This window comes from Varanus komodoensis, unplaced genomic scaffold, assembly GCF_004798865.1.
Source record: "Varanus komodoensis strain SLA01 unplaced genomic scaffold, ASM479886v1 scaffold10, whole genome shotgun sequence".
NCBI classification, from domain to species: Eukaryota; Metazoa; Chordata; class Lepidosauria; order Squamata; family Varanidae; genus Varanus; species Varanus komodoensis.
In genome coordinates this window covers 31,063,227-31,077,266 of record NW_025335269.1, presented here as the reverse complement: position 1 = coordinate 31,077,266, position 14,040 = coordinate 31,063,227, and the positions used below count along the sequence as shown (strand labels likewise).

The following is a 14,040-nucleotide window of genomic DNA, read 5'->3' as shown; positions in this document are numbered from 1 at the left end:
TATTGATTAAGAAGGAATGGCTTTAAATAACTTAAAAATATAAACAAGGTATCTGAGTCTTCACTGGGTAGATTTGAGTCTTACAGAGCTGCTGAGCCTGCAGCTGTTATGGGAATTTGCTTTGAAGTGTTGAGCATATACTTCAACCTTGAGCATATACTTCAAAGCCTTTTAGACTGGCTCATCCAATTCATAAAGTTTTGATAATTGATAGGTTTTGGTTGTTTCTGAAAACCCCTGCATAGTTAAGGTGGTGATATGTTATGCAACTTTGCTTTCCAACTTTTGCTTCAGTATTCACTTCTTCTCTATGTCTTCCAAAGAACACCAACCAAATGAGCTGCTTCTTGGGAAAAAAAAACTCAGAAATTTTAGTATGCTCTCCTATGGTAGTTTAAAAGGCAAAAATGATATGCAAATGCTTCCGTTCTGCCTTAAGAAAAAATCTGGATTTTTAAAAATAAAGTCTGCAAATTAGCAAAGCTTATAACATAATTAGCATAGTTTAGTATATAAGTATATTTACTTTTATAGTATAGTTCTGCTTCTAGCCATTAGGCAGTACACTAAAGTCCTGCCTTCCCTTTCCCAGTGTATTGTTTCCATACATTTTAAGCCTGTCTTTTCAGTGACAAGGGCTGAGATATATCAGAAGATGAATTATCAGCTGGTTACTAAACTCCATATTAGAGTGGTACAGAACAGAATGCACACAGTCAAGAGAAAGACCTTCATTGTGATGTTAGAATAAATGAACATTCTACAACAGGCAGAATTCAAGCAACCTAAATTACTCCTTTTAGCCCTACTGATGCCATCACTCATCCAGCACTAGCACTTTGTAATATTTCCTTGGATGTAGGGAGGGGATTAGTCTATTCATCAACTTCTTAAATGGGCAGGCTGGGTGTGAGTTCCAGAACTAAATTGCCCAGAAGTTTTCTGTGCTGGAGCTGAAATGAAAAAAAGTAAACCCTTTCTTTAAAATGCACAGAGTGTTGATGCATGGCTGTGTTGAAAGATAGCTTTCCTAAAGTTAAATCAGAAGATTGGTCTTGCTGTGACTGTGGATAGAAGGTGGTATATCAGAAAGTGCTCAGCTTCTAAATAAAGCACTCAAATGGTTTAGGTGGAAGAAGGAAAACATTATCATTCATAATCATGTTACAGGTACTAAGTAGGTATTAACTAGAAGGTCCCCATGTCAGTCATGCAGTCATATTCTTTCTAGCACTCCAAATAAATCTCATATCCCTGTGACCAAAATGTTGTGGTTTGAGTGCTAAGGAAATGTAACGCTGTAACAAGAGAAAATGATGCCTTTAGGGAAAGACTTTGGAACCCTCCTTTACAACTAAATAGCTAGTACTGAACTTTTATTTCACAGCAAAACTTAGTTAACTGTGACATGAATGGTTCAGCAGATGGTTAATCTTTTGTTTGAAGTAGAATTTAATTTTAGCATCTTGGAAGATGACTGAGGCATCACTTGCTGTAAATGTTTGCACTGTGAGGACCTTTCTTAGATGCCTCTGTTGCCTTCCGACTTTTGGATGGAAGGAAGCACACATTAGCTTAGTCAATGTCCTGATAATCTACAGCAGGATTGGGGAACATGTTAGGATAGATTTCTCACTGCAGGTTCAGTACTTCATTTAAGACAAAGCAAGATAAATCTGTAATGGATTCGTAATGAGTTCAGATAGGTATTCCACAGTGGGCTGACTTTTCCTGTGTTGCACAGATTCTTTGGACTTGTAGACTGCCATGAGCTAGGGTTTCACACATTCAGAGCCACAGACCTTTCTTGCAAAAAAGTATTTTCCCACTGAGCATGCGGAGTGGTTAGTTGAACCCAGTCTAGTATTCACCTCCAGGAATTTTCCGAATGAGCATGCCTGGACCCCATCCCTTTGGGAGGGACCTTCTGCTAACAAGGACACTTCCTCTCCATACTGCTATCCCACCTCAGCCAACATCACATCATGGGACTGAGAGCTGTACCCATTTCATCTGTCTGCTTCCTGCCCACTGTGAACTTTCCTTTGCCAAGCTACTAATTCATGTTCAGAACGGGGTTTAAGTTCCAAGACCCAGCTTTTGGTATTGTTAAGCAGCACATCATGTATTAAAAAACAGCATGTGTGCCGCATCTATTCTTAATGTACAGTTTAAAATCTCAAAAAAAGCAATACTAATTGGTTTATGTACTTTTGCAGCCAAGAAATAAGTTAATATACAGCTATTTAAATAGCCCCCTAATAACATTAGGATTACCATTTCAGTCAACAATTCAGTTGTATACAATAACTCCATAAATTGCAATGCTTGCCAGTGACTGAGAAGTCAGAGAGGGCTTTAAAGACTGTTATTATGCATACTGGTATTTTTATTTGATTTCTAAGTACCCCCGTGACACAGCGGAAGAGAAACAAATGAAAGTTGAAAATAAACTGATAGATCTACAGTCTTATAAAGAGCATAAGAAGTCGTGCAGGATCGGACCAAAGGTCCCTCCAGTCCAGCACTCTATACACATGTTGCCAAACCGGCCAACAGCATTGCTCAAACAGGATGACTGCAAGAACTCCCACTGCCCAGACTCAGCAGCAGCTGTACATAGCACATGGCCAACAAGGCTAGTAGCCACTGATAGCCTCTTCCCTCATGTATCTGTCCAATATCCAATTTCTTTTTTAATGTTTCTAGTGTGGGAGAGCCCACCACCTCTCTAGAAAGCTGGTTCCACTGTTATATTGCTCTGACAGTAAGAAAAATTTTCCTGATATCTAGCCTGAATCCAGGTTGTCACAACTTGAATTGATTATTTCATGCCCTATACTCTAGTATGAGTGAAAAGAGATCTTGTCCATCCTTGTTGTGACAGCCTTTGAGAAACTAATGAAGTGATACCTTGTCCCCGCTCAGTCCTCTCTTCTCAAGGCCGAATGTACCCAGTTCTCTGAGTAGGACAGTGTTTCCAAATCCTGGATCATTTTTGTTGCTCTCCTCTGGACCTGTTCTAATTTTTCTGCATCTTTCTTCAATCTTGGTGCCCAGAACAGGACATAGTATTCCAGATGAGATCTGAGGCGTATAGGGGAATTACTGCTTCTCATGATTTGGAAGTAATACTTCTATTAATGCATCACAAAATAGATTTAACCCCTGTTGGCTCATATTTAACCTATTGTCCACAATAACTCCAAGGTCTTTTTCAGTTCTGTTGAGCCATTTATTTCTCATCTTGTATCAATGCATCTGGTTTCTTTTTCCTAGATGGAGGACTTGGCATTTGTCCTTATTGAATCTCATTCTGTTGCTTTCAGCCCAGCGTTCAGGTTTATTGAGATTACCCTGGATTGTCATTCTGTCTTCTAGGATGTTCACTATTCCACACAGTTTTGTATCAACTGCATATGTGATTATCTTTCCCTTTACTTCCTCATCTAAATTATTAATAAAGATGTTGAGGAGCACTGGGCCTAGGATTGAACCCTACGGCACCCCACTAGTTAGCTCTCTCCAGTTTGGGAAGGTACTGTTGAAGAACACTCTTTGTGTCCAATGTAGCAACCAGTTTAATACATACCATGATGTAGGTTAATGTTTTCTTGTAAACTACATAGTGATTTCTTTAAAGGTACGGACAGTGGTATATAAATATAAAACATAAAAGTATACCACCCACCCACCCATGACCAGATCTGCACATGCTTCATGGATAAAATCATTGTTATCCTTTGTACAGCATGTCCACACTAAGTTATGCTGCCTTGCTCCCATTTATGATGCTGATAGATGGGGTGTGTGGGTGTACAAACTCTTTTGAACCAAAAAAGCCCTTCAGATGAATGAAGAGGAGGTAAATCAAGGACAGATCACTCTTGTTGTTTGTTTGGCTCTGGTTCAATTAATTTATCATTCAGTGTCTACAGAGACGTAAACCCCATCAGGCTCAGTGAAGAATACTCCAAGGTAAGTAAGTAAAGGATGGCAGCTTCAATAAATTATATATATTAACAGTAATGGGGTGATGGCTGAGCCATTCAAGCCCTTCAACAAGTTGGTAGATGTACAGACTGGAAAGCTGACAGTGCTGAGAACTCCAGTCCTTAGCTCTGCACTCCTGCTGGGCAATTGGGTGTTAAAATGTACAGAAAGGCCTCAGCAATGCACTGAAAGGACTGTCAGTTTAGATTGACAGTCTACGTTGATCTACTTCCTAGATCAGCTACAGCAAACAACTTGTAGCCCTCCAGAAGTGGCCATCTTGGAGACGCTGGCTAGGGTTGATAAGATATGTAGGCAAAAATGCCTCAGTGCCTGGAAGGCCACAAGTTGGCCATTCCAGAGTCTCATTGCTCCCGTAGGGCATGTAATACAACTTGATGCCAGCTATGTAATATTCATACTTCTGTGTGGGGGGTGTGCTTGTCTTGGTTTTGCATGTGCGCTAGAACAGCCCTCCCCAACGTGGTGGCCTTCAGAGGCATTTGCACTGCAGTTCCCAGAATTCCCCTCCAGCGGGGCCATTGACTGGGAATTCTGGGTGTGGCCATCCAGACAAGTCTGGAAGGCACAAGGCTGGGGAAGGCTGCACTAGAACAAAACTGGATTTTCAGATGTGTAGGAGATTAACCACCATTTTTTCCACCAGTTGAGGTTTATGGAAGGAAAATTAGAGAGACACATGGATAGGAAGCTGATGCAAATAGAAGGCGTGTTTATCCACTGATTATTTTAAATAGAGGTCACAGTGAAGAAAAAAAATGCAGTACACCATATCCTGGGAACTAAGAGACTATCTTGCCAAGAATGGACAAGTTTGGAAGTGCTTATCTTGATGGATACCCACCCTCCTTCACCTCTGCCTCAAACCATATTTGGATTTAAACCTACCTTCCACCATAAAACACAACCTTTTTCTTCCACAGAATAAATTGAAATAGGATTAGATTCATTTACATTAGACTCATTCTATGAAGTATGAAATATTATATAGAATACAAAATAATATTACAGCATTTGCTGAAATAGGTTAACAAACTGAGGCAATTGGATTTGCAGAGTGATCATTTCCCGTTAATGATAGAATGATGATCAGTCCTATTTTTAATTACATTCAGCCTGCAAGTGTCTTCAGAAGTGTATGGAGCAGAACAGTTGTATCTACTTGTGTCTTGGTTATCCTTCCTAAGTTGCATTATTTATGTTAAAGAGAATATGGTTATCAATTGCTAAACAACCAGGAAAGAAATTGGACTAGGAGGAGAAATGAAGCATGCTGGGAAATGAAGCATGTTTATCCCACATACTTTTGTGGGAGATAGTGATTTTCCTTTTAGGACTTAGCTTCAGTCCATATCTTAACTCAGATTCCCCCCTTTTCTGTTCTGTATGTGAAACTGTTAGAGTGGTATAAATGTCCCTAATGTACAAGAAACAGCTATGTTGTATCAATGCCTTAGTTCCTGGAGGCAGATGCATTTAATAAGAAACATACAAACCTTGGCTCCTCTTGTATATATTTACTGTCTTCTTGCAACAGAATTCCTATCCAGCTGTGCGCCTCCCATGCTATCATTTATCAACCTTATTGGGTCTCTTGATAATGGTATTGGTAGTGGCCCTTCTTAATTTGCCGAATCAGAGTGCATCCTCAGTCTTTCTCTCCCCCCCCCCTTTTTTTTGGCCATATGCTTCCTTTCCCACCAGTCAGATTTTATATTTATAGGGTTTTTTTTACTGTTTTTTATATGAATACTATAAGATCAAATTATTAAAGAGAGTAGTATACAGCTTATTGAAAGCAGTACAGTAAATTAATGACTGATTATACAGAGGTCACATCTTCTGAACAGAATCCTGTGAAATTGTTTCATTTGTAATTAGTGGATTCTTGCTATGGTTGCATTTCTCATACAGACTATAAAACAAGACCAAGCACCATGCATCTTATTATCAAAGAGGAAAGAGTTCTGGGTGTCTTGTTATCCGTAGCAACAAGCCACCTGCTGGCTTCACATGTGACCATAAGCCATGGCAACCGTCCACCATGGCTTGAAGAGTTATACCAGTGGCCATCACACATTACAGTCCAGCATGGTTTATTGAAGCCATGGTGGGTCACCATGGGCAAATTGGGTCACCATGTTGAAAGGTATGCAAATAGGATGCTACCCTTGTTTCTTCCTTGAACAGAAGACAACCTGACACTTATTGTAAGCTGTTTGGACTACCCAGCAAATCCTATAATCTTTATTGTGGGCAAATTTCACTGGATCTGTGTCTAACTATAGCCCTTTTTAAGGCTATTGCAGATGCATTGCGTACCTATCATTTATATAGAGAGTGTCATACTTTCAGAAGTTCAGGTATGTAGGTAGATCATATATAATCTGTTGACTCTAATAAAGGAAGTTCTGTGGGTGTTCTGTGCTAAGGGGGAGATTCTTGTAGTTTATTTTAGGCTTCCAGAATGTATGACTTGAATGTTATCCATCCTGCTTCATGGCAGAAAGCAGTTATTCTATTTGAATTTTCAAAAAACACAGTTGAAAGCCAAGGAGATGGGTAATATGTCTACCAAGCATAGATTAAAATGGCCACACCAGCTGACCACTGGAACCCCTCTCTGAAGTTTCCTGAAGTTTCCATAGAGAGCTAGCAACTTTCCTTAAATCAACAAGCAAACCACTAACTTGATAATAAATTTGCATCAAATATCAAATTCTATTGCTATGCTACAAACTTGTGGAAATGAATTCATAACATACTCCTAAACATAGAACCCTAGTTCTGGTAGTGGTTCTTAAATCAGATTGTGAGATTGAGTCTTTTTGGTGACAGGCAGTATTATGTGAATGGACTTATTGGACAATAAGATTTTCCCTTCCTCTTTCCCTCCCTACCAATATTCTTTGTGTGATGCAAAATCAAAAACCACACTGTTAGAGGAGGAAAAAAAATCCTTGAATAAGATTTTAAAAGGTCCATAACACTAGTTACATATACTATGTTATAGATCCCTGTGCATTAGTATATAACAGAGCATATTAGCATTATTGAAAATATTTATGCATAAACTTCAAATAAGGCAGCCCAAATAGCCATATATGTATCCATAAGGGCCACTAATTAAAAAATCTGAGTGTTTCATTAAATCCATCACCTCATTTGTTATTGCAGGTGGCCATTTATCCTTCCAATATTGTAATACTATTAGCTGTCAAAAGAATGCAGAAAATCCATTTTCATTGCCAATGCATTAAATTCCATGAGACAAGTAGATAATTCAAAAGGACATGTTTTTCTTTAAATATTGAAGAACTTTCCATCACAAGATGTATCTGAATTACTATCCTCTCCCAAAAGGAAACTGCCATTGGGCACTGCCAAAACCCATGAAGAAGAGATGCATTAACTTCATTGCACATCCAAAAATGGCCAGTATAATTAAGCCCTTCCTGAAAAAAAAAAAAAAAAAAAGGCCAACATTGTGGCTTCCAGTGTTCAAAACACCATTTTTTTCTGAATGACACATGGCCTAAAATTCATGTTTTCCATTGACTGGGCAAAACAGGGTGCTGCAGTTCATTATTCCATACTGGGTTGAGACATTGTGTGTAATATTAATTCACTAGTAACAGATTTTTAGCAATATGCATTGTAGGCCTATGTAGCTATGTATTCTCAGTAATCTAGGTGGAAAAGAGTTTGGTTAAGAGTGTGGAACTGGGACTCATGCGATCTGGATTCTAGTCCCCGCTTAGCCATGAAGCCAACTGGATGACTTTGGGCCAGCCACAGACTCTCAGCCCAACCTTCCTCTCAGGTTTGTTGTTGTGGGGATAAGATGGAGAGCAGGCAGAGGAGAAATGTGTAAGCTGCTTTGAGTTTGTTGTGAGGAAAAAGTGGAATGTAAATCAAATAATAAGACCAAAACCTAGTGCAAATGAGCAAATAGGCCCAGTGGTATAAGGAAATTTCAGGGAGGCCAAATCCACTTTCTTTGATCAAAAGCATCCGTTTCCAGGATATTTGTGGTGGAGTAGAACCCCATAAAATTATAATAAAAACATTAAGCTTCTGGAAATGTTTGTCAGATATAAATAAAGGAATACCACATCAAGCAAACAATCGATGTAATATATTCAATTTAAGTGTATTTACCTTCCCCCATAGACTCAAATATGTAGATGATTATCTGTCAGGGTTTCTTGAGATCTTATTAATCAACTTACTCAAATTTAATTTAAAAATTTGTGATAAATTTGTAGGGACAAATATTCCCAAATATGTAATAAACTCAGCACAAAGGCTGAATGTCCAGTTAGTTAACACTCTGTGGGTTGTAGTGTCTCCAGATTTCCACATAAGACCAGATAAATGTCTGTGATCATTAAACATCTGCATTAAAACCCGAAGGACATGGCTGAAGTTCCAAAATAACAGTAAGATATTCGAAGCATAGATAATAAGTTTATATTTTACCACATAGTGCTCAATGCCATGAATGTTAGTATTTTGTTGAATAATACATGCAAGGGTTTCCAAACATAAACCAATTCAGAAAGTGGTTCTAGAAGTTTCATATAAAAATTTAACTAATTTATGAAATGCTAGAGTGAAACGTTTACATTATATTACATTTCCAGGAAACATTGGAGACCTCTCTGCAGCCAAAAAGATAATGGCAGCTGGGTTATGCTATCCTTATTTAATGCAGTCAGATCCAGAACCAATTTAAGATTATCAAACCCCTGCTTATTTTTAATTAATCCAACCTGATCCAATCAGACGAACATTGTAATAACTCATAGTCTGTCAGCCAAAATTGCAGTTAATGTTTTAATATCAACATTGTTCAATGAACTAAGCAGATGATTAGCGCAGAAGGTATGGTCTCTGTCTGCTTTAATGCAATGTAAACATAATTGAGTGCTAATCAAAGAGAACCCAGTTCAAAAAAACACTTAGTCAAATAATAAAGCTTGGAAAAATGTTTTATACCACTTAGTTGGAAATCCATCCAGACCAGGTGCTTTCTGCATTTTCATGGTCACTGTTGCTTTCATAAATTTGTGATTTGCAAAGTCACTATCAAAAACTGCCTTTGCAGAATATCTAGGCAGGGAAGATCAACCGGGCAGGGTGGTGGAATCGGTATCCCATCCTAATATTTTATGGCCACTGGTATACAATTCTGGATAAATTTTTAAATGTTGAAAATATTTATCTTTCAGATGAATATCATAACATTCCAAGGAGCCCCTTCAAACATTGACTTAAAAGGGCTTAATGATAGATTGTTTGCCCTTGTACTCATGCAAGTCTCATCTTTTCTACAAAAGTTATCTATTTTAGAATAATTCAAGGTGTCTGGTATAGATTTAATTTAGATTTAATGATGCCATCATTGTGCCCTTGACCCTTACAGTGAAAAAATAGTGTAAAAGATGAAAATAATAAGCGAAACATATCCAATAGAAAATCATTAAAACAAACCAAATAAATGTTTGGTTCTCAGCAAGACAGCAGTGCATCCTGCTACACGCTGCCCTTGTTCAGTTATCAGTTATATCACTAGACCAGCAATACTGTTAATTAACCTTAACACTAGCTGAATAAAAAAGGGAAAAGGACAGAGACACAGACATGGAAGGGGAGGAAGGAAGGCAAGTCAAAACATTACAGAGCAAAAAAGAAGATGGCAAAAACCTTGAACTTTATCTTCTCACATTATGTAAACCATGGTCAAATGCCCAGAACTGGAAACTGGAGAAGGAAATTAAACAGAGGCTGTAGCAGAAGGGAAGAGATCACAAGAGGACTTCTGTGCAAGATTGGTAGCTCAAAGCCCCATTTTAAAAAATCTGCAGCTACTGATGAGTGAAACTTCTTCTATTCATCTTAGAATTCTAGTGCAAATATGGTCAACATGTGGAATGGTAGATCAGAGTAAGTTTGCCATTCTTTTAACTTTTCTGGACCTCTTTGTTTATTCAGGTATTTCTTTATGTGAAATCTGGCAAAGCATATTTTTATCATTGGCTGGACTCCAATCAAGCTCCTCCTTCAGCTTGGCTGCATGGACGAGGTTGATACACGCATAAACTTGACAGTAACAGGTCTCACTACCACTTCCTGGGTAGGACTAGTCCCTGCACCCACGTGTATCTGGTAGCGAATGTGGGAGAGGCCCAAGAGGCTGCAGATGGATGGGGGATCTTTTCCATCAGCAGTTTCCCTTCCACTGGGATACAACCCTTCTGTTTTTCTATTTGAGAAGAAGTTTGAGGAACTAGATAGAACATCTGTGTCAGCCAGATAGCATCTGTATGGATCTGCAAGGAGGTGAACTAGCATCTCCATATCTGATTGCTTTGGAACTTTTCAGTCTAATGAAATTCTTGCCGTTTATCCCAGGCCTATATTTGGGAATCCCTTGTGATGGGGATTATATGTGACCTTCATGAGGTATACTAGGCATTTTCTTTCATTGAAGACTATCCTCATAGCCTTCCCTATCAGCTGGACTGCTTGCTTGTGCATTACATTCTTGAACTAAACCTTGCCTGCTTGAACTGCATTACTTCTTTCTGGTGCCAGCTCTTCTCTTCATCCTGCAATAGATATTCTAGAAGGCTTTAAATCCCCACTGTAGTTGCATTACACAAAGGAGCAGTGTCTATCTCTGTGTCAGTGTCTGACTTCCAGGTGCAACTCAGCTTCATTTTTCTAGACTGCTACTTTTGCCATGTTTCACAGTCTTCTGTTCACTCCTGTTTTGAAGGCAGTATAGAAAAGTGTCTATATGATGCCAATAGTAACTGCAATAAAAATAGTGATAATTATTTAAATACAGTGTACCTCTCTATCCATAGAGAATACAGGATGGAAGGATGTTATTTAGAATGTGAGTGTTTTGGCAATCTCTCTCCAGGGTGCCACATGAGAACAAACTATGTGTAAACTTCCTGCTTCCGCCAAATATGCAAAATGTAGATAGTGTGACCACTTCCTACTAATCCAGTTTAAATTCTGAAAGTCATGCCATTTTTTTCTTTTTTCTTTTTAATCAACTTTATATTGCCATCTGTTACAATAATTATTTTCTTCCTTGTTCACTCTTGGGACAACAGCATAGCAGAAGTGGCTGAAGGAAAAGAGACTCTAAATTGCTTTGTTCCCAGAGGGTCTCCTTATGAATTTAGGCTTGCAAACCTCTCTACAAACAATGGTTTACTTTTACTTTAAGGACAGTACTGAAAAGCTTAAAAATTACTGCTGTGACTGCTTTGCTTCTGTTCATGCTGCTTCATTGTAGTAGGAAGGCAAAAAGAAAAAGCTCTTCTTTATGACTACGTTTTCAACAACTGCTGAACTGTCCAGAGTTTTCTATATTGCCGGTAGATATGCTGAGTCGACATTTAAAAAACCAAGGAATGTTTTATGGAAAGTGTGGGAGATACGTTGCGCTCCCATGAGAACAGAGGTGATTTGTTTCCTTCATACTCTGCAACCCAGGTGTTTCCCATCCCTGCTTTAACCAAAAGCTGGCAGTGCACTGAGGATGCTATCTATGATTTTTGAAAACACACTGTAGAAATGCCTGCTTTTCCTTGATACAGGCAATACTGACCTGCTGTGTTGCCTTGGGCAATTCACCTTTTTCTCAGCCTTAACAAAGACTTTATTTCTAGGGTTTTGAAGGGGAGGCATATAAAGATTCAAGGGAATACAGTTTGGTTGCACAGTCATGGCTTTTATTTTGCACATTGTTTACTTTTAGATTCTCATATCTGCAGAAGGTTCTAATCCCTAACTGAGGCTAGGTGTATTGCCTTTGTTTTATGTTTACTGTTTCTTTGCTGATTCAACCAAGTATAGGTAGGACTGCAGTCTTAAAATATTCACCTGAAAGCCAGTCTTGTCTTTCTGACAGAACTTGAGAAGGAGTTCTACCTATATATTCATTTTCACAATATGCTTTCCCAAGAAGAAAGGCAAGGAGGGGGCAAGACAGTGGGTGGCAACCAACTGTTCCCGTTTGATGGTATTTTATGTTGCTTAGTACATTCCTACTAATGCTAGATAGTGCTCTCCATAAGATTTGCCTCCTGGGCAATGTTGTTGTTAAGTGCTAAAAATATACATAAAAGCAGATGAACAGCTCTTTGAAGATGTGTATATATAGTTAACTGTTATTAATGGGTTTTTCCCCTTTCTTGGAAATAGGTTTTAGTTCATGTAGATGCCTTGTTAGCTGATGCATACATTTGGCATGAAATGAACAGTGCTGAAGGCCTGAAGCATCTTCCCATACCTATCTACCTAGATAATCTGCCTACTTTAAAAAATTCTGCTTTTAATTTTATTTCATTTTCTAACCTATCTTAGTGCCCAGGCTTGGGTTTCAGAAGACAGACATTGCATTTCTGTGAAATGGAGGAGTTTTACAAAATTATGAACAGTATGGAAAGAGTGGACAGAGGATTTTTTATCCTTCTTCCATAATACTAGAAGCTAGAGGTTAACCTTTAAAACATGCTTGGCAGTAGGCTCCAGGCAGAGATAAGTGTTTCTGCACACCACATGCAATTTAACTTATGGAAATCACTACTACAAGATAGTGGTCACTGGCTTGATAGTATTAAAAAGTGCTAATTGTATTCCTGGCAGATAGTGGCTTTCCCATAGCCTCATACATATAGACAGCAGTCTTTTCAGCTTTTCAGTCATCATTTCTCAAGGTTGATTCAAACACTTTTCCCAAAAACTAAAACCTTGCATCAATTGAAGCTTGTGCAATTATGTTAGAATAACCATGCATATGTCGACTGAGATAAGATGTTTGTTTTAAGGAAAGAAAGGTTAGATGGCTTCCTGACATAACTGGTATGACGACTGATGTATCTAGTTGCAAATGTTTTTCATGGTAAATTAGTTTACTGTCATAATCTGTTGCAACCAAACACGAAGCTTCCTGAAATAACTGGTTTTCTTTTTTACAAGAAGCTGTTTCTTTTAGCATAATTGAACGCTAAGCTTATTTCTCCAACTGAAGCAGAGGAAAAATGTGACCCCAAAGCCCTGCAAACTGACTCCTACTATACTCTTTTATCTCCTCTGTTTATCTATCCCATGTATCTTGTTTTCTTTACCTTTTAGACCAAAAGGTGTTTCAGGAATTTGCGTGCACTTATGCACTCACGACTGCTCAGCTGTGAGAGGTCATGAGAACAGCTCTTCTCGTAATTACTGTATACCTAAACTACATGGAAACCATCTATAGAAAATAATGACTCGGTTTCTCCAATATTGGTCTTACCATGGATATCCTGTAGAAAAGAGTTGAACAATCTTGGATTTCCAGCAGTGGTTTCTCAGAGCAGAGGCACATACTTTCCCTATAAAATTTTAATATTTATGTCCATTAAAGCTTTCATAATATAATGTCAGAATAGATATGCAAATATATACAGAGTTTAGATGCATATTAGGAAAAACTTAGTGGATTCATGACAACCAGTATAAGAACTGAAGTATCAGTGTGGAATTCTTTGCTGGCACTCTGCTTATCAGAGCAAAGAAAGCAATTAAAAATGCACAAAAATCCTCTAATCTTAAGAGTCCCGGTGCACTTTTTATTATATCACAGTGCTTTCTTTAGAGGGATATTTCATGTCAGATGTAGGGATGAGGAAACACATTCAACTAGATCTTTGATCAAGCCTTAAATCATCCTTTGCTTACTTAAGGCAGTGTGGGGCAGCATCTTGCCATATCAGAATTCCTGATAAGGTCGGCACATATTTCTAGGTGAGTTTTAATTACTTGCCATTTCTTATCCCTTGGTTGGCTGAGATGTTCAGAGCCTGGCTGCCTTCCATCCAGCTCAGAGGGGAACTATAGTGATGAATGGCATGCTTCCAGCAGCACTTGTAGGCATCATTTCCCAGATAAAAACAAGAATACCTGGCAGAGGTCAATTGAGAATGTGGAGCGCACACATCCATGTACCTAGAGCGGATA

The 14,040-nt window shown here is 38.5% G+C and overlaps 1 protein-coding gene across 3 annotated transcripts in view; it reads left to right on the top strand.

Moving 5' to 3' along the window:
• HPCAL1 (hippocalcin like 1) overlaps window positions 1–14,040 on the top strand; it is a 92,695-nt gene that overhangs the window by 46,487 nt on the left and 32,168 nt on the right. The window contains exon 1 of one of the 3 annotated variants that reach the window (XM_044418240.1): window positions 11,344–11,500. The exons of the other annotated variants lie outside the window; for them this stretch is intronic. Within the exon in view, the coding sequence (XP_044274175.1) occupies window positions 11,458–11,500 (43 nt within the window). The 5' untranslated portion in view covers window positions 11,344–11,457. Of the gene's footprint in view, window positions 1–11,343; window positions 11,501–14,040 lie in introns of those variants that run through there. 3 annotated transcript variants of the gene reach the window in all.